General features: G+C 39.3%; 1 protein-coding gene across 1 annotated transcript; it reads left to right on the plus strand.

The window, feature by feature from the left end:
• The first annotated feature begins 4,033 nt into the window (after positions 1-4,033).
• On the plus strand, positions 4,034-10,473 carry mid (midline). Its single transcript, XM_002052884.4, has 4 exons — positions 4,034-4,596; positions 6,552-7,026; positions 8,264-8,549; positions 9,142-10,473. The coding sequence occupies exons 1-4, from the start codon at positions 4,377-4,379 to the stop codon at positions 9,976-9,978; spliced, it is 1,818 nt and encodes a 605-aa protein (XP_002052920.1). The 5' UTR covers positions 4,034-4,376; the 3' UTR covers positions 9,979-10,473.
• The last annotated feature ends 11,150 nt before the right edge of the window (positions 10,474-21,623 follow it).

Consider the following 21,623-nt stretch of genomic DNA (forward strand, 5'->3'; position numbering starts at 1 on the left):
AAACAAATTTGAATTGTGTGTTATAAATAAATTTCTAACCGTTTCCGGCAAAACAGATTGTGGCAAGTGGCAAGTGGCATAAAGTGCTGCCGGATGAACACGTGCCTCCTCCGAGTGCCTGCATCGATTCAAAGGGGAAAGTCAAGTATTCGAATGCAACGATAAAGTCGAGCATTTCAAATCGTAGCGGAAGTGCCGCAGGAATGGGATATGCATATGGGATTGAGCTTAAGAAATGCCCGATTCAAGATGCGCCCAATCTTTAATGGTTTCTGGCGTCATACAGAGATGCTTTGAATGCATTTAACCATTAGACATTAGTTAAGAAGAAGCAAATGCACTCATCATCAATCACAAATGCCGGCCACGTTGGTGGCCCCGACTTGAAACTGAAGTAGAAGCGAAAATTGTTTATGAATGACCCAAAGATGTCGCATTGTTTTTACACACGCACTCACTGGACCAGGACGAATGCTCGAGATCCTGGCGGCATTTGCACAAAGTGAAAGTGTTCAATTTCGCCAGCTCAAAGAGAGAGAGAGAGAGAGAGAGGGAGAAACACAACGAGAGCTCGTTAAAATATTAATGAGCAATTGGGCGGCAAGAAAAAAAGAAACACTTGAGGGGGCTTACAACAGGGAGAAAGTCCCAGCGACAGTTTACAACACTAATTAACAAGCGAAATTTTTTTTTTTTTTTGTTGCTTTTCTGTTTATTTTGTTTATTGTTACAAGTGCGCCAAGTGGCACTTGGCCGGGTTCTTGAACTGGTTCGAAAATCTCGTAGCTGCAACTATAAATTAGGCGGCTGCTGCTTTTGTTTTCACAACTTGTGTTTTTCTTTGCCCGAGAGCCCGAGAGCCCGACTGACATTTTGGTGACACACGCGTTTGCCACCGCTGTGAGGCACACACACAAACACACACACAGCCACGAAATCTGTGGCACATCCTGGGCAAAGAAAGCTAGCAAAGCGCGAACACACACGACGTTTGCCATTTGACGTTTGCCCTGGTGAAAGTGTCACATTGACAGCCTGACATGCCCACTTTGCAGCGTGCAGCCTCTGCCCATATGCGCCGCGCCTTTCTCACGCCCTCAGACTAGATCGCCATATGCGAGGGCTGTTTTTGTAGTATACATTAAGTTTTTGTATCCTTCCCATTTCATGATTATCGATAATATCTATGTGTTACAGTTGCACAGTAAAAAATGTATATTGATTTATACCATTTCCAGGATATAGATAAACCTCGACTTTTCTCATACTTCTACATGATCGATATTAATATCGATGTTCTCCCATATCCAAATTATCAACATTTCCCACATATTCAAAATATCGATAGTTCTCGATTACGCTATTTTCAGAATACTAATAAACATCGACATCTCTCCCGTGTAAAGCATATGGATAAATATTGAAACGAAAGTTAGGTTCATTTATACTTCAACTCGCAGCCGAGTTCAGGGTATCTGCCAGTCGAGCACACCTAACTCAAGTGCTCCTGCCCGTTTCTTTACAACTATTAGTTCTATTTCCCATATATGCCTGTGACAACCCTCGTCTGCCTACCGAATGTTAAATCTCTGGTGAGTGTTTTGTTAGCGCATAAAAGTGTCAAATTACAAAAATCACACGAGAGAAAAGCAGGAGAAGACAAGAAAGAAGAAGTCGATGAAGAGGGGGTCTGGGCATAAGCGGGATTAGAGCGCTTGTTAGTCGCGGCAGACTTTTAGCAGCGACTGTAACCGCTGCTAATTGGCATTGCCGCGCCTGGACAAATTCGAATGAAAACTGACGAACTGTCAAGAGCTAAGAATACGACTTTTTTCGCGCTTGCATTTCCTTTTTTTTTCTAACACCTCAAGCTAGGTTAATTGGCAATGACAAAGGTCTTGACTTGTTTCTTGACTCGCGAGCCGTGCACTTTTACATGCAATTTGCTGACATTGCGAACTATACTCGAGGGGTATTCCGCTTAATAAAAAACTAAGAAACCGCGTTGCGTAATTATACAAAATGACAGACGTTTTGCCAACGAATTGGGCGTTACTCTAATATTTGCATGTGTTTCATATCCGCTTCGGTTGGGTTAGTTGACTTTTTTTTTTTGCTCTCTTGTTCAGGTGGTTGCTTATGTTTTTTTGCAGCCATATTCAAAGTACACTCCATATTTACCCATAACCGTGCATTATTTGTTTTGCAATACCTGAAAACACAGCAATTGTTAATGTGCCGCAATCAGCATTTAGCTAAAAAAAAAAACAAAAAAGCTTGTAATTAGAGGCAAAGGGAAAAACGACACATTTCCATTGAAATGCGCCAGTTTTGTAAGGTTTTGTAATAGTTATTTTCAAATTTTTTGCATATAATCATGCTTATTATATGCTCTATGAAAAAACATTCAAATAATAGCACGTATTTTGAAGGGTTGAGTCTGGGCAGGCATTTTATACTTTCCAGAAATAAATTATGGATTGTTATTATTGATTTCTAGGCAAATATTTGAAGACTTCACAAAGTCTTTGCCATCTAAATATTTCATTGGATTTTACTTGAAAACTGTTTAACTCTAAAATAAAATAATATTATTAAATAAAAACATTATTATTTTAAGAAAGTAATTTAAGCTACAGAGATTCATCAAAGAATAATTTTTATTAATTTTTTATTTTTTTTATTATTATTATTATTTAAATATAAGCTGGTGACCAAAAACCCATCAAGTTATATTAACAGAAAACTTATACACAAGATCCAAGTATGAATGTTAAAAATAAAGAAAATTAAAACTTTAAGTAATATATAAGCATATTCAATATATTTTTTTATAAAGCAAGAAAATCATTAACAGAATCCCAATAACTAAGACTTCTATTTGACGAATATTTAAGGGATATCAAGAAAAATTCTTGCTAACTGCTCAATTTTGATTTCAAATCGCAAATGTTCAATAATAAAGTAACCGAATATGCATATGATTATTATTTATATTATTATACGTATTATGATATTTATTAATATATAAATATCTAATTACATCCAGTTAAACACAACTGTTGAAGCAAAAAAAAATATTTAATTATATGAACAAAATATAAATATTTTTAAAGGATTTCAACAAGTTGCATAAAACACATAACCTTGAAAAAGAAGCTCCTTGGCGCGTGCGAATGCAACTGTTGCTAATTAGCCAAAACAGGCGCCCAAAGGCATAAAAAACAAGCGAATATGTGAGCATAAGGCAAAAAAACAACAGAGCAGAAACGAGAAGAAAAAAAAACTCACTCAACAGCGCAGCGGAACGTGTTGGAATTGTGTGAAACGCAAAGGCGCTCAACGGCAGCGACAACAGCCTGGCAGAGAGATAACAAGAGACAACGGCGAAAAGTTGTCTAAAATCCAAAAAATAACAAAAAGAAAAACAACAGCAACAACAACAAGGGAAACATGAAAAACCGCAAGCAAAACGTTTACACTTCATAAATGCCAGAGCATGTGCCAGAGCGAGAGCGAGCGATAAAGCGCCGACATTTTTAATTGTAAATGAGTTATGACGACGACGACTACGACGTCGACGTCGCAGCAGCAAACGTCTCTCTGCTCATCGCTGCGGCCGCTGAGTGGCCGTCAACACGCAGCGCACTCCCACTCAGGCACTCAGTTAACGGCAGCGCATGCGTGCGAGTGGAATGACAGGCGGCATGCAATACACACGCCTAATGGCTGTCACGCTCTTGCGCACACACCACAAGCCCCCTGCCTAAGCTCAGCACTGTTGTTCCCAATTGCAAATATGAGTTGAAATATGTTTTTGGTCTTCCAGCTGAATTCGCTGCGTCTGCTGTTGCTGCTCGCACTTGTGCGCATTATGTGGCCGTGCTGGGTATGTGCTAGCTCGCTCGCACTGCATGCCGGCTAGTTGGAAAACTGGTTTCCCGCTGCCATTCGTCGCTGCTGCTGCTGCTGGCTGCCTGACTGACTGCTGCTGCTGCTGTTAAAGCCACAACACGTTCCCTCACAATTTCCAACACACAATTCAGTTCGTCGTCGCCTGTCTTACGTAGCGCACACACTCAATTCGCGTTGCGCTGCATTTTCCATACACAAACACACACACACAACTCGCGTGAATTGCCCTAAGTGAGTGCCCGCTTCAGGTGTGCGTGTGTCAGTCTTAATGCGTGCGTGTGTTGCATTTACAGTTACCGTTACATTTACACACATGTAAATCAAATACAAAGTGCCACAAAAATGCTGCAAAATTGACAAGTGCAAACAAGTGAAGAATTATAAGAAACATACAATATCCAACAGATACAATATCTGAGATACACTCAAACACTCTCAAAAGCTAATTGCTCTGCCAAAAAATGCTTGTCGGCTCGCATCCGTATCTATGCAATGGCGTTCTGCCGCCCGTTGTTGCCACAAACACCAACAACATAAACAATGGAGCCACGGCAACGGCAACAACAACAACAACCACAGCGGGCAGCAAAAGTGCCGCCGGCTCCGCAACGGATTTCTCAATAGCCGCAATTATGGCACGCGAAGAAACCTCCAGTCGCGAATCCTCGGTGCGCAGTGCAAGTAAGTTCCAGCAGAAGAAGAAGAAGCAGGCATATATACATATATATATTAATTAGAGAGTTGGCGATTAGCAGCATGCATATCTGTTAATTTTCAAGCTATTTCTCTCCACTTAAAGCTAAATTTTGGCAAGTTTAAAGCTTCCCAGATAGAATATTTTTGTTTTTATATAAAAATTAGACGCTTTTGGGGTTCGAGCACACTTAAAGCCAAAAAGCGTGAGCGTAGGCATAGAAAGATTCATATATACATTAACATTCTTGGCTCACATTCTTGAAGCTTTAACTTGATTGAAACTCATTTTGAGCTGCATATATATGCTTAAAGTTCCTTAATTACTCATTAAAGGCAACATTTTTAGCAGTTTAAAGTTTGTAAAATTGTAATAGCGCAAATCTGTCAAATTTTGCATATCTTTGCAGCATTGTTGAAGCAGCTTTTGCCTTCGATACAAACTCTTTATATGTTGAAATTTATTCCACTTTGAACTAGCCTATGAGAATATTTCTCCACAAATTGAAGAGCCTTAAGCTCAACTCAGTGCATTTCAGACTAAGATCAAACGACTTTTGCTTAAACTAAGCTAGACAAACTAAAAAGTTTAGAAGGATTTAAAATAAAGCCAAGCATATATTTAAGCAACTTTTGCTTAAAGTAAGAGAGCATATAAAGTGCACGCCCAAGCAAACAAACAAAAAATTTCGTAAGTTTAACCGATTAGCAAGGCTAAAGCTGCTTAAAAGATTGTCAAAAGAAGCTTTTATAATGAGCTTTAAAGCTTACAAGTTTAGCTTTCACTGTAGCCTAAAAAGTTGCTTTAAATAAATCAAGAAAGTCTCTATTAAAAAAAATATTAAAGCAAAATAAGCTGCACAAATATTTTCTGAATCAAATGAAAGCTTAGACTGACTCCACTCAAATCAATTAACAAATTATTGCAAAAGCCCGACGGCGCAAGAAATTGTTACTGTCGCATTTAGTTTAAACTCTTGATTTGCAAATGCCGCTAAAAAAAACACTTGAAAGAGCTTAAAGCATGCAGAAGCTTAGAAAATTGTGTTGAAATCAATGTGTAACAAAGTAAAATAATAAAAGAAAAGCGACAAAAGACTAAGCAAATAAAAACAAGATATTTAATTACTCTAGACAATTAACGCGGACCGTCAACGCTAGCAAAAAACAAAGAGAAAAACTTGTTTCCCGGCCAACCGACGGCAATTAAAACTAAGTCAGGGGCAAACACACGAGAGCGGACAGTTAATCGAACTATAATCAAAAGTCGCGCAGGCAACAATTAAGCAAAAAACTTAAAACAAGCAAAAAATCGAAAATTTTCAACAAACAGCAAATTATGTTAATTAGCCAGAAATTTGTATTAATTTAACGAGGCGCAAAACTCAGCGACGGCAAAGTCAAATATTTATTAAACAAAAATGTGCATACATAATAATATGCAGAAATAAAAGCAACAAAAACAAAAACAGAAAAAAAAACAAATGAAATTTTTTTTGCTGATTTTGCGCTTGCACAAGCCAACAGCTGGGCAGAGGCGGTGGTGGCTAAGGTGGTATAAGGGTGGAGAGAGGGGGGGTAAAGACATTTGCTTGTAGAGCATGAGCGGAGCTTATTAGCTAGAGCAGCTGTTTTATGCACTCTTTTTTGTTGCCTTGAGTCTTGCATTTGGCTTGTTTTGTGTGCAATAAAAAATGAATTAATCAAAACAAAAAACAAAAGTGCAACTGGCAGCGACTTTGTTAACTTGTTTTAATAGCCAATTTACGAAACGCAGCGGAAATTGTGACGACGGCGTGTCTGCCACAGCCAGCTAAGGAGAATGAGCGAAAGAGAGAGAGGGGAAGCGAGAGGGAGACAGACTTGTTGCTAATTACAATACTTTCATTCAATTTCCACATTCGGTTGATTTTCAATTTTACCAAACCAATTGCATTTCCCAGGTCCCATTTCGGTTGAGGATGAGGTCGATGTGGATGTTGTTGACTGCAGCGATGCTGAGGAGCCGCCAGCCAAGGCGCGACGCCTCAACCACCATCATCATCATCATCATCATCATCACCAACATCATCAGCAGCAGCAGCACAGTCACCACAATAACAACAACAACAACAACAACAACAACAACAGCGTGTCACACAAGAGTCGCAATGGAGCTGGCGCCGTCGCCGCTGCCGAATCCCAGCTAAACACAAGCTCCACAAGCAGCCAAGGACGCTGCTCAACGCCGCCACAATCGCCGGGCACGGAGGACAGCGAGGAGCGTTTGACGCCCGAACCGGTGCAGAAGGCACCCAAAATTGTCGGCTCGTGCAATTGCGATGATCTGAAGCCGGTGCAATGCCATTTGGAGACCAAAGAGCTCTGGGATCGCTTTCACGAGCTGGGCACCGAAATGATCATCACCAAAACGGGCAGGTAAGCATCAAGCATCCAGCATCAAGCTGAAATAATCATTAGTTTGCCAGCTTGTTGGCAGTTGGCAAGGGCAGCGCCAGCTATACTTAAGTGCAAGTTGAGGATTTCAATTGTAATTGATTTTATGGAGCGCACTTCCCCGCATTTTCATATAATTAAAGGTTTATTAGTGCCTAGCAAAGGTAACGAGTGGAAAATAAGTTAAAATAAAAAGGTACAAAATGGGACACATTTTATACACAAATGTCTTTCGTATACCTTGACCCTGCTCGGTTGACTTTTTCCTTAGAATATGTTGACTTCCTGATGCTAGCGCTTAAAAGCAGTATTTCCATCATACATTTACTCTCAGATGCAGATACAGTTTCATTTCACCTCATATTCCAATGAATTTCATTCCATTTCATTCAAAATGAATTCCACATTATTAAGTTTCTGCTCCAATTTCTAACCTTTGCATGTTTCCACACACATTTCTCCTGACACACTCGCACACTTCTTCAACTTGTTGTCCCAAACTGGTTGCGAGCATGTCAAATTTTTGCAATGTCAACACAAATTTCATGCAGTTGCTCGCACAAAAGCCGAGCAAAGGACATCCATTAAGCCGTGTGCGGTCCCCTGGCAACAATTGCAAAAGATTTTGCTCGATCTACCTGTGCACGGCACACAAAAACGCGCCAAGTCCAAAGTCAACCGCATTTTTCTTCCTATTTTTTTCTGGGCGTTCCTCTTGTCAGCAGGCACGACAGAAGGGGCAGAATGGAATCAGAAATCAAGGCTACAATGACCACGGGTTGTCCACACCTAGGCTCCCACACAGCTGACCACACAGACTGAGCTAGTTAAGGGCCCCGGGAGAGGAGAGGACACACACACGCACACAACTCTGTTTAATGATATTGTAAAAATCACACCTTAGAATGCACAGACAGACAGTCAGACAATCAGGGCGGTCCTCCGGTTATGTCACACGCAGGCTTAGAACGCATTAAAGCCACAGGATGCCAGCCCTAAAGAGTTTGCCTTTTGTGCGCACTTGTCAAAGCAGCTCGAAGAGAGAAAGAAGGGCGTAGAAAAAAAAATGGATAATAATAATATTTTCCCCCTAAACCAGAGCTAGGGTTATAAATTAGAGCATTACTAGAGTTGCCAGCTCGTAATTAATACTACAAAAAAAAAATGGTTTGAAATTCCTTAAATAAAAATCTCTTCCTTTTTCATTCTCCTCTTACAGACGCATGTTCCCCACGGTGCGCGTCTCATTCTCTGGGCCATTGCGTCAGATCCAACCTGCCGATCGTTATGCGGTGCTGCTGGATATAATACCGATGGACTCGAAGCGCTATCGTTATGCATATCATCGGTCCGCTTGGCTGGTGGCTGGCAAGGCAGATCCAGCTCCGCCCGCCCGCCTCTATTCCCATCCGGATAGCCCATTCAGCTGCGAGGCGCTGCGCAAACAAGTTATCTCCTTCGAGAAGGTCAAGCTGACTAATAACGAAATGGATAAGAACGGACAGGTGAGTTGCGAGCTGTGCCCACAGTTTGGGCGAGGGGCGAGCGGTGGGGAGATCTCTTCGACTTGCTGGAGATTGTGGGCGCGATAGACGCGTGTTAAATGATTGATAATTGTGTCAGGTTCAGAATGTTTGCTTGGCCACATACAAAAGAAGAGGATAGTCGGGTCTGCCGTAAAGCTAAGCACAGTTGCATAAATAATTTTAACATAATTTTTTTGGTTATGAATTTCGTGGATTTCTTAGCGATTTTTAGTTTTTAAATTGCATAAAATATATAGGAACACATTTTTAAATATATTTTCGAGTTATTTGCGGCATTCCTCATTTAAAAACATCTGCTCAAACGTTCATTTTGTCCCTCAAAATATTGGAGGTATTTCTAAGAATATTTTAAGCTGCATTAAGACTTTTCAACTATATCATATTTGAAAAATCAGCGCAATAAGAGCTTTAAATATCGTTGAATATATTGAATATATTCAACAGATTAGTATTATTATATGAACCACCCTTTATCTTTCTACATAACCTTCAAACACATCCAACTAACGTTTGCACAACTCTGTCCCATTTTTTTCGCCCCTCCCTCTAGATTGTGCTCAACTCGATGCATCGCTATCAGCCGCGCATTCACCTGGTGCGCTTGTCGCACGGCCAGAGCATACCCAGCAATCCGAAGGAGCTGCAGGATCTCGACCACAAGACCTATGTGTTCCCGGAGACGGTGTTTACGGCGGTGACCGCGTATCAGAATCAGCTGATAACCAAATTGAAAATCGATTCGAATCCGTTCGCCAAGGGCTTTCGCGACTCGTCCCGCCTGACGGACTTCGACCGGGATCCGATGGAGGCGCTGCTGCTGGAGCAGCAGCTACGCTCACCGTTGCGCCTCTTTCCCGATCCGTTGATGCAACAGTTTGCGGCACAGCAGGGCGCCGCCGATCCTGCCTCAATGGCGCTCTTCGAGAAGGCGCGCCAGCATCTGCAAATGTTCGGTGGCAACTCCCCATACGCGCAGCTGATGATGCCCCAAATGTATCAGGCGGCAGCGGCGGCGCCGCCACCACCCGGCCTGGGCGCCTTTCACATGTTCCAGCAGCAATGGCCGCAGCTGACCGCCGGCTTTTTGGCCAGCGCCAATCAGCAGGCAGCCGCTGCTCAGGCCGCCGCCCAGGCGCAGGCGCAAGCGCAGGCCGCGGCCGCTGCAGCAATGGCCGCCAATCGCACACCCCCGCCGCCGCCAACAGCGTCAACACCCTCATCCACGTCGTCGGGATCACCGTCGCCCGATATGCGACCGCGTCAATATCAGCGCTTTAGCCCGTATCAGCTGACCGCGCAGCAAGCAGCGCAGCCGCCGCCGCCGGCGTCGCACTCGGCAGCAGCGGGCTCGCCGTCGGCGTCCGCCTCTCGCAGCCCCGCCCACTAAGCGGACGGTGGACCCAAGAAAAACCAGTATTAATCCAAAAAAGCAAAACGAAAAGAAAACCAACTAAGTAAATGTTGTAAATTATTTGTTATACATTAGATCGCTCTCTCTCGCTCTCCCTTTCGCTCTCACTCGCTCTCTTGCATTTTTGTTGTACAAAATTTCCAAAATTTCGACCCGTGTACAGTTTACAAATGTTTAGAAAATTTTGTACATTAGCTTAGAAATTATTGTAAAAAGTGTTTAAATGTTGTTCGAAAACTCATCTCAGTGTAAAGTTTAAACAAAATTCTCAACAAAAGCAAAACTATTAAAAATTATTAATAATTAAAGAAATAATTAAAAGCTGCTTCACCTATGTAAACACTAAATGTTAGTTATGCTATACAAAAACCCTATATATATAAATAAATATATAATAATAATATATTCCTAGTATTAACATAAATTCATAGACGCTTCAGTTAGTTTTATTTATATGAACATTTTAATTTAAGTTTCAACAAAAAATTTTGGAAAACAACAATCAAAAAAAAAATTCTAATAATATATGTTTATTCAGTGTGAACAAACAAAAAAATATTTAAAGAAAATTTATTAAACAAAATAAAAATATTAAAAAGTAATAATGTGAACCAAAATAAAAGCGTTTTCTTATTATTTGAACTTTTAATAAAAAAAAATATCTATAAAATATGAGACAAATAAAAAGAACAAATAACAAAAAAAAATTAGCTTTTGCTATTATTTGAACAAATGACAACTATTAGGGATATTTATATTTGATATTTACTTAACAAAACTGAGAAAAAAAAAAAAACAAAAATAAAGTTTTGTTGTGGAAAGAAAAAATTAAAAATAAAGAATATCAATTTATAAATATAGTTAATTATTTGTTTAACAAAAAGTTGAAGTAAAAGGTAGATAATATATAAATAATAGAAATAACTCGGCGTTGCCCAGCTTGGCAACCAAACCCCACACGCACAAGCTATTCACACTATTGCCCCAATCGCAAAGGTCAACTTCACCGAATATGCAATGACCAAATCTTACTCTGAAGGAAATTTCTTCATAATCAAGTCTAGGTAATTGTTTTTACGGAGCTGCGAGCATTGAGCTTTGTGTCTACTAGTATATCGATGCACAGCCTACTGAGCTAAGCAAGCAGCTGTTGCCGACAGGCACAACGAATTTCAATTAGGACTGGATGTTTGCTAGATTTACCAATTGCAACTCTCTACTAAGAGTCAATTACACAAAAACTTCACACATTTCCAGTTCTAAAAAAATCCTTTTAATTTTTCATCTGTATATTTTCAACATGCCGCTTTAAATACATTTAAAAAAAAACACTTGACTGCAACTAGGCAAATATCCTGTGTGCGCACAAAGTGGGTATTTCTGACGCGTCTGCACTTGCTTCGTCACACCGCACACTCAGTACATCCTGCCAATGCGTGCGGCAGGATCCTTGCCCCAGGACTAGGCCTAGGCATAGGCGTGATTCCTCAGTTGGCAGCGAGGCGTTGCGGCAGAACAAATTGAAAGCAAGGCAAGAGACGAAGATGTAGCCGAGCAGGGGGAAAACTGTTTAACGAATGCATTTTCATGGTCACTCAAAGTGAAATTGCTCCTCTATTTCTTTAGAGAAAATTCGTTGACTAGAGAATACGATTGATACGCAGACTGCTGACGGCGACTGTGCCAAACGCTCAGAGTTGGATGGTGTTGTCTCTGCGGGTTCTTGTCTTGTTACTGGGGCTAAGCGTAGCCAAATGTTATTGAAAGTTTGTTTGGCCCAACAAAATAATATTCCAATTAAATCTTGAGCATGAGCTACGTCAAATTACGGCCACTTTAGCAAAATAAATGACATGCTGCACATTTGATAACTATATCTATTTATATATCAAAGACAACCATCGGCAGGAAAACCTTTAACAATTATAAAGAAATTAACTTTTAATGTGCACCAGGATAAAGATCTCAACCGAAAAAAACAAAACACTTTCCATAATTAGCTGAGGCAGCTATTGAAAAAAGGCCAAATTATATGTATATGTTAAAATTAGCCAAAGGTGCTATCGACATTTGTCTATCTGGCACCTAGCGTGAACCTCGAATTTAGTTACATTTAAGTGCCCGCCCCGCCCCTATCAGCTAATGTCGATCTGTGGCTTGTCTCTCGACTAATTACAAACTAATCACAAAAAGGAACTAAACAAACATTAGGCTATCAGCTAGCCAACGATCTTTACAGGAGCTAACCAAACAGAAAAACAGGGTATAACAACGAGAAAGTGAGAATATCTACAGCTAGCCGAAGAGTGAATACCCTTGCAGGCATTTGCCTTCTGCAGATATGTGAACATGAATGTATCTTCAAAAAGGGAATATTTTGGCAGATATGCAACTACTAATCGATCTTGATCTTTCTTATTGCATCTATATTATATAGTGATCCGTTGTTGATAAGATTTTTCCTCTGACAGCTATATAATGTTCGATCCAGGACGATGAACTTTCGAGACGAAGTGAGAGACTAGTTTTCATATAAACCGAGCAAGACAAACATGGCTATATCAACTAGTCTGTTGTTTGTGATCCATAATAAATATGCCTTTTGGGGTTGGAGAAGTCTACTTCTATGCGTTACACATTGCATGAAAAAGTATGATACCCTCTACAAGAGTATGCAAATAATAGGCACATAATACTCTATGCGCACATGTCAAAATGTCGTAGCTAATTTATAAGCAAGGCCGCCAAAGATCCATGTAGTAGCTCTCCAGTGTCAAAACAAACAAAACTCATTTGAAGAGGGACAAAGAGGAGGGAGAGAGGGATGAAGAAGAGGGGGAGGGGAGTGCTACTCCCTTGGCATAAATTGTGTGTGTGTCTTTCCTTTTGGCGTTTTCATTTTAATTTGAATGTAAATGAATGCTGCGACATTGGCCCCTCGCAGATCATGGGGAGCAGCTGTGAATGTCTCTGAAAGTTCTCTCCCCCCTCACAAACACACACACACACAGACACCCAACCTACTCTCCCCGCCCCACACATCCACAAATCAGCGCTGGCAGACGACAAGACAGTTTTGGGGCGCGGGTAGCGCTTGTCTTGAGGTTAAATGTCAGAAGGCGCTACAAAACAGCGACAAAATATTTAATTTTTGGGGCGTTTGTAAATATTTGTGGCACTTAATTGGGGGTTGCTTCGTTTTGTCCATTGATTTATGAACTCGAGCGGTAAACGGTCGTAAGCGGAAACTTAAGCTATGGCAGATAGAGCTGAAGGCTTAGATCAGCCTCAGAGGTCGCTCATGTAAGTGATTCAAAAAAAGTAGTTCCGGCTTAGTTTATTTATGAATTTGTGATAAATCTTGTTTAAAACTTTGATGTAAGTATACAAGAATTTACTCAAACTAAATCAAGTTTGTTTAAGAGTCTTAATAAAGAGTTTTAGGCTGACATTTTCACTTAAGCTTTAAGCTTTATGTCTAACCAAATTATCTCGCAGCCAACTATTTTCATCATATCCAAGAAGTTCCCTACAGTTCAATAAAAAAATACTTTGATTAGTGCAAATGACTTTTTCCAAGAGTTCAGCTGCTTGAAATACAATGTGCTCAATCAAATTAACAATAGCAAAAGCTCAAGCTCAATACTTGATTTTATTTTATGTAGAAATATCAGGAATTTAAGCGAATTTTGTAGTGTCAAAATTCTATTGAGGAAATTAAGGCACTTTTTCCAAAGATTTATTTTTCAATTCTATATCTGTGGGCGTATTCTGATTTCGATATAAATGACTTTCATATGTTCTAAAGCTCTATTGTGCCAAAATTTTCAAACTCTTCCTTGGGCCTCATCCCTTTAAAACGCGATGTTCTACGAGGAATTACAATTATCCGACTTTAGTCCAGTCGCTTCTTCCTTTCAACTTGCCGTGTTCTTTGTTTTTGGTGTTTGCCTTTGGCACACTTTGTGCTGCTGGGGATGACATTTACAAACTGAACTGAGCAATCAACGCGCCGCTGCCACGCCCCAATCATTAACCCGAACATGACCAGGCAAAGAGTGTTTTGGCCCCTAACGGTAAATGGGCAAACACTGGCAACACTGGCAACACTTGCAACATTATGCGGCACGTGCTGCAGCAATTGCCACGTGTGTGTCGGCGTGTTTGTGGAGCCCATTGGGCAATGAATGAGTCTCTGCGGCCTGAACCTGTGCCATGACGTTGCCAATCGAACCCCCCACCGCCCTGCCTCCTGCCCCATTCCCCTTGCCCAGCCACGGCTGCCACACAGCCTGCTTTGGCGCCTGCCGAGTGAAAATTTGTAGAAATTAACTTTTTTTCATTTGCCTCTTTTTTTGTAATTAAATGAAATTGCAGAAAAATCAATAAATTAAAAAGCCAACATTGTCATTGTTGTGCGGCTAGAGATCTATAGGGTTTTTGTGGAATCTATTAGATTATTTCAGGTAAGGGTCGCGGGTCTCAACTGCCACCTGGTAATGACTTTATAAACACTCACACACACACACACGCATATACATCAGAGTAACATGTCAAATGGCAGCAAACAAACCTCAGCTTGTCCCATGCAACTGTCAAGCAGGCGAGTCTAGAAAATCAATTAGATGGCACTGGACTTGGGCCTGGATTTGTGTTTGATTGGAAAAACTCATATATCATTAACAATTTTCATGTCATATTGCATTTACGTGCGACGTCTTGAGGCGCCCCTCCTCATCCCTATTATCTCTTTCGTATTTAAATGCCCAACTTGCACATTCATCAAATATTCAAAATACAACATTTTACACGACACGAAATCAATTTTCTAGAGGGGCAAGCACAAAATTGGGCAAATTGTCAATGTCTAGCCACGCCCCCGTGACAAACGCCTCCATATATAATTACATATGTCCAGGCAGCAAGACAAGCAGAAAAATTGATTTTTATATTACAAGTTTTGAGGCGTTTTATTGGCTTTAGACGACGTGTCGTGTGAGGCCGTTGAGGTCAGCTTTGGGCTAGCTGCACGGGCTGAGGCCAACAAAAGGGTTTTACCCATTCCAGAGAATTGAGTTCCAAGTAAAGCCCATTCTGTCCCTTTGCTGAGCACTTAATGCTGCTCTAAATGAGAAACTTTTTGCTCCAAATCCTTGTGGTCAACGTCTGACGAAAATAACACTCGTTTAATACATAAATGTGCCTCTTTGCTAGTGGGCGAATACCCTGTATTCACGAAATTAGGATGATATAGTAGAACAAATATTGTGTAACAGTCAGCAGCAGGCAGAGTGGCATTTCATAAAAGCAATAATAAAAGTACATTAGGCTATAAATATTAAGAGGGCATCTACAAGTGAAACACCTCATTTACTGTTCGCGCCGTAGATTAAAATTGTTTGGGTTCTGTTTGGCTTTGTTGCCAGCACAGGGTATCTATATGTCTAGCACTGTCAGCTAGTGTGCCTCTAAGTCTTGCCGCTGGCATTCGTTGTTGTTTTTGGCAATTGATTAAAAGGCTTAACATTCGAGACAATTGGCTACTTTTGGGGGCTTGGCCAGAGTCCACACACACACAGCTTGTGTGGAATTAGTGGCAAATTAGTATCTGGCACATGGGTATCTGGTTAAATGTTGGATGCATAATGTGTGAGTTTATGGCCGAAACCGAAAAATGTACATTTTGTGTGCAACGGCAAAACTAGAAAAGAGGATTTGTGCCAACAATGTGGAAATTTCGACCAAAGAAACAAATGTGCAACGTGCAAATACAACAATTATATTGAAAAGCAGCAGCAAAAAAAGCTAAATTTCAAAGTATTTTGAGTTGGAAGCAAGAATTAAAATGGGCATTCAATTTATTTATACAATATTTCATTTAATTTTGTTACCAATTCATGAAAATTATTAAAAAAATGTTAGTAGGCTTCAGTCGGGCGTGCTCGACTTGTGCATACTCTGAACATTTATCAACCAGCACAAAATGTAGCTCGTATTTATTATGCCTTTCTTATCCATTTTCAATGGTTTCAACGTGTAAAAAATCACCTTTAAAATTATTATAATGTGGTATTTTAATTTGCCCATGCTGGCTTGTGGCAGCGCATAAATTCTGTGATATATGACGCTAGGTATAGCCAAAAGGAAGAAGAGTTTGTGTATGTGTTAGCATTAAAAAATTGTTATCCAATTCGTTTGTATATTTTTGCATTGGCCAAGCTGAAATTTATTAATTTCTATGATATACGTTGACATTTTGATGAAACGTTGCCATTGAATGCAGATAAGCATAAGATATGTGATATGCCAGACATGACAACAACAACAACAACAACAACAAGAACAAACAGCAGCAACAAAATGTTAAAAACGTTGAACACAATTTGTAAAACAAGCAAATGAAGAAGCAACAAAAAATATATTCATAAATAAAAACGTGTTGTGAGCACATTTAAATATTGAGATTTGTAAATATATATATATATATGTACATGTTCCTTTCAAATCGGCTCAAATTACGTTCGAGCAGAGGAAGTTGGGGAACTACATAACAACAACCACGACAACAACAACAAAATCGCATTAATATGCATAATAAAAATGCAGCAACAATAATAATACTTAAAGATACAACACTTCATTAGCAGCAGACGACACAGCAATGAAATTTGTGGAAAATGAGCAAGAAAAATAAAACACAAATATATATATAAAAAAGAATGTTCAAGATAAAAATGAAAAGAATGAAAAAAAAAACTAAAAACAATAAGGTAAGTAGTAAAAATCTGCGGGTTCGACACGAATCTTGAAAATGTTTAATTTTTAAGATATGCAAAAATCGTAAAAAACTCAGCAGCAGCAGCAACAACAACAAAAGCTGAAGTCATAACAAAAGCTTAAGAGCCAAATGATTTATGTGTGTGTGAGTGTGCGTGTGTGTGTGTGAAGCCAGGCCAAGAGCGACATTCAATGGGCTTGGCCAGAATATCGATTCGGTATCGAAACTCCAAAACGGGGCACAAAAACAAAACATAAAAACCTTTTGTTAATAATGTCTTAATAGAAAAATAGTTGCAAAAATAAATATAGAAATAAGCTGAAGAGCCGGAGGCAAGCGCAAGCAGAAGAGTTTGTAGGGCGTACACGACCAACAGATGCCCTGGAGGCCTACTGAAAGCATGTTGAGATATTTATAATATACGATTAGCATATCAGAATAATAAACACATTTGGCATTAAAAAGTATGAGAATAACATAATAAATCGCTAGGTACAGACTTGCAGCTATTTTGGCCACTTAAAATAGGTTTGAGTCTAGGTCTAGGTGAATGCCCCGTATATACAAATACCCTGTAAATGAATCTGAAAATCTCGCAAATGCAAACTTAGTTTGAACTTTGTTATCTGAAACATAAAGACTATATGAAAAGGTTTATTAATGCCAGAAATATACAAATCTGTATACCTTATAGGCTCGCATCGCCTGTACGTTCATTCACACAATGTATAGTTCATAGGGTATATAAAAAGATACAATAACAAATAAACGCAGACAGCGTCATTAAACTTTTTGCAATGTCTACGACTGCGAAGTCTTCGCCACCAAAAACATTGGGCAGGGCCATGCCCAACGAAAAGCTACCAAAAACTTGAACTTGTCTTCACATTGACTTTTCTCTGGTGCTTGATTTTATTATTGTTTTATTTTAGTTCTACCCACGCCCTCAGAGACGAAATATGCCATTTAAACAATTTTTTGTTGAATGTGTTCAGTTTGCATTTCGGATTCAAGTTTGACGAAGAATTTTTTTCACATGGTCAACTCCAACAGATTGCTTTTATGAGAAGGTGATGGGAAATAAATATGAACTCTAGAAATATGTATTATATTCAGAAAGATTTGGTCTTTATATACAGATTCTATGATTTACATTATGGATTAAACTATATAGCTGAGGAATTATATGTTATATGTAAACAAGCAAATAAAAGGGTATTTACGCTACCTTCTGTTTGAATTTCAAAAAGATTTCCAAATCGAATATTAGCTGGAAAATGTACGAAAAAGCCCTCAATTTTAGAAGCGACACAAAATAGTTGTTCTTGCCTGCATCAAAAGTCCGACAACCATTAAAAATTATTGCTTGTGAGGATATCCGCATAGCTCGTGACAAAATATGAGCATATGCCATGTGTGTGCGTGTGTGTGTGTGTGTGTGCATGGAGGTGTGTAGACATCGTTAAGCATTCCCAGGCATTGCTCTTCGCAACCACCCAAAAAAAAAATTACACATATATAAAATATATATATCTAGATATAGCTGTCGGAGTGGGTGCATGAAATTTTGATGGGAAAAATGTTGTGTGTCTGCGAGTTGTTTTTTTTTTTCAGCTCTGCCTCTCATTGAAATTATTGACAACAAATGACAATTTTTGCAAGTATGTTGCACTTGTCTCATTATTGCCACATGTGTGTACGTGCCACAGAGCGGGGTGGTGCGTTGCGGTGGTGCTGGTGGTGGTGCACACTTCTGTAGCTGCTGCTACTTTGATGTCTGCCTGAGTTTGGCACTTGTCAGTTTTATGGCTCAACATTTTTCCGATATGAGCAAACGTGTGGGAAAATAATGGTCGAACGTTTTTCTGGGTGTCGATATGTAATTGCTAATTTTCAAGTGTGCCGCTGTGTGTGTGTGTGTGTGTTAGTGAGTGTATTTTGGTGTGTGGTTATGTGATATGTTTGGGAACGTTTAAGTGTTCCGAAGTGCAGGCACACTCAGAGAAACCCTACCAAAGGCAGCATTTTGTATTAGCCCAGCTCAGATCGTATTTTCCTAAACTAAGCACGAATTTTCTATTTTAAGATATATTTTCAATATTTAAATTCAATCTCATAAATCTTTACTAAAATTGAAAACCTTTCAGTAAGTATGCCAATTCTTGCAATAAGTATTCTTGTCCTTAAGCAAAGCCTCATGTTCTTCTTAAAGTTAGAAAAATTTCCAATATAGAAATCAAGTTAGGTTTATATGCTTCTCCAAAGAATAATGTAAGATTATTGTAAGAAGTTAACTTCTTGATTTTAGTATTTTATACTTTTTAGTATTTCGAATTTTTCTCTAAGTGTAGCATGTTTCAAGTGCAGGATATACTTGTAGCGCGGCAATCCTGAACGGGGTAATTCACTGCTACAATGTTCGACCCGGAGCCGTGCAGCCAAGCTGTCTGGTCTGGTCTGGTCTGAGAGCAGGGCAGGGATCGTCGATACATGTAAAGCTAGAGATCGGGCATGGTGTTCTCTCTGTTGTGGTCTCTTTGGACTCTTTGGTACTTTGAAGTTGTGTTTGCCACAGAGAAATGTGCCGTGCACATGTGGAATGTTTTGCGACTGTTTATTAACTACTAAAAATAATGGAAACAAGTAGTAAAAAGTATAAATTTACTATGTAAACAACAATGAGCGCTGAATTATGAATGAAGATGCGAACAAGACAGGCACCTATACAAATATATATATATGCATAGATATTATATATATATAGGCAAGTCGTATATGATGGGCATAGGAAATCATTAAGTAGATGTTTATGTGCATTTTGCCGGGTTTGAGTCGCTTTCATGTGGTCGTCGTCACATTTGTTGCGCCCCCCTTTGATGACAGAGCATTACTTGTTGGGGAACGGGGATGCGGCGGTATTCAATCGAAGGGGCATGGCCGGGTAGGCGTCTCTGATGTGACAGCAAATTGCAGCAGAAGGTAATTATCTGTGCGGCCATAAAATATGAAACCATTCTGGGGGGTGGTCCATAAAATAGACCATATATATAGATATATATATATACATATAATCCTTGTATATATATATATATACGTATATATTTATTTAGAAAGTATATTTTTATGGAAGCTATGCTACAATTGCGATCATTAGACGCATAATCAAGTTATTAGCAATTTGTTACGCGTCAACAACTAAAACAAACAAAACAGCAGACAAAACTTACGAATAACAGACTAGGCAATACTCTATACTTTCTCCCAACTGCTTTATTCATTTGTCGATCTCAACATAACTCACAGAGCTACTTAATAATATGATTTATATGCTTGTAGATGAAGTCTGAAGTGCATGCCTTTTATTTAGCCTGAAATTTATATTTGAAAAAGAAAAATAAAATATATAAAACCCCCAAAATGTTCCCCAGAGTCCACAAATTGACTTGAAACACAACCTCAGTTATATATTTATATATATTTTTACTCTATAGCTCTACAGGGTATTTAACGTGCTTCAATAGTGCCTGTTTTGCCCCATGAGGTTCCCGTGAGGGTTTCGCTTTGCGTGTTTACGCAACAACGACAAAATCAAATAAAATATGTGCAAATAATTTGCTATGCGTAATTTGTGCAAATAATATGCGTAATTGCCTGACGAGTTGAGCCTTAAAAAAAAAGAGAGAAACAAAAAGAAATGACAGACTAACCGACGAGGACAGGGTGCCGAGGGGGCGGGACTAGGAAGTTGGTTAAAGTCTTTGACGACGGCACAACATCAAAGTGCATACAATATGGTTGCACTCACACACACACACACACACACACATACATCCAGGCACACACATCGGCACACGCTATTTTCTTTAAACAAAACACTGAAAATTTACGTTTCACTTTTATGAGACTTTGAGACAATAAAATTTAAGGCCGCAGGCGACAAAGTAAACACAATAATAAACAAATTAATTGCAATAGAAACAAGACGAAGCATTAAATACACTAACTTTATTAAGGAAATAGCAGAAAATATAGAAAACTTATGTAGATAAACCAAGAAGACACTAAATAGAAATAAAAAGATAACGTAATTAAATTATTATCATTTAAGAATATATATAATAAAATGTATATTTACATTTATTTATTTGTTTTTTTATTTTCTGTTGCAATTTTATTGAATTTTCATTTGTGAATTAATTTGAAGTTTGCTGTTAAAGTTGCACCAGCATCTTTCCGCTTGATAGTCCAGAGCTCGTAACACTATGACTGAGCTCTTTTGAATATTTATTCCCCACTTTTTATTCTTTTGTTTCTTTGTGAATAAGAAATATATAGAAATCTTGACAATTGCTACTGAAGCTGAACCAGCGTGTTTCCGCACACTTGAGGGCGAATTTTCTAGAGATTTTCGAAGAAGCTTTCAGTCCCTCAGCCAGAACAAACGATACAATATAAGCAAATATTCATCAGATTTCTTATTTGAGTACAACACCAAATGCACACACCCCGCCCTGAGAAAGTGTATAGACCTAGTGCCGAAACCACATCAAAAATCAGTGAATAAGCAACTGATTGATGTACTGACTGACTCACTGACGGGAAGTGCCGACCAGGTCGTGGGCGGCAACTGGAACGGAAGTAGTTAACAGAAAAAGCAAAAGGAAGAGGGCAAATAATAAATAAATACATTAGAAGGGGCCGATTAAATAACTCAATTGGCCCAGCGCGACAATCAGTTAAGCACTCAAGGCGGGAGAGCATAGGGATAACCGATCCTGTTGGGCTGACCTTGGGCATGTCAAGGCTGTGGCCATAGCCATTAACTGCGTGTGGCAGCTCTCAT

This window comes from Drosophila virilis, chromosome 4 (genome assembly GCF_030788295.1).
Source record: "Drosophila virilis strain 15010-1051.87 chromosome 4, Dvir_AGI_RSII-ME, whole genome shotgun sequence".
Classification (NCBI taxonomy): domain Eukaryota; kingdom Metazoa; phylum Arthropoda; class Insecta; order Diptera; family Drosophilidae; genus Drosophila; species Drosophila virilis.

Bases quoted from the DNA above. Each gene is read 5' to 3' on its own strand.
- mid (XM_002052884.4), top strand. From the start codon at position 4,377: ATGCTTGTCGGCTCGCATCCGTATCTATGCAATGGCGTTCTGCCGCCC. The intron at 7,027-8,263 runs GTAAGCATCAAG...CTCCTCTTACAG, and splicing joins ATCATCACCAAAACGGGCAG to ACGCATGTTCCCCACGGTGC. The intron at 8,550-9,141 runs GTGAGTTGCGAG...CCCTCCCTCTAG, and splicing joins AAATGGATAAGAACGGACAG to ATTGTGCTCAACTCGATGCA.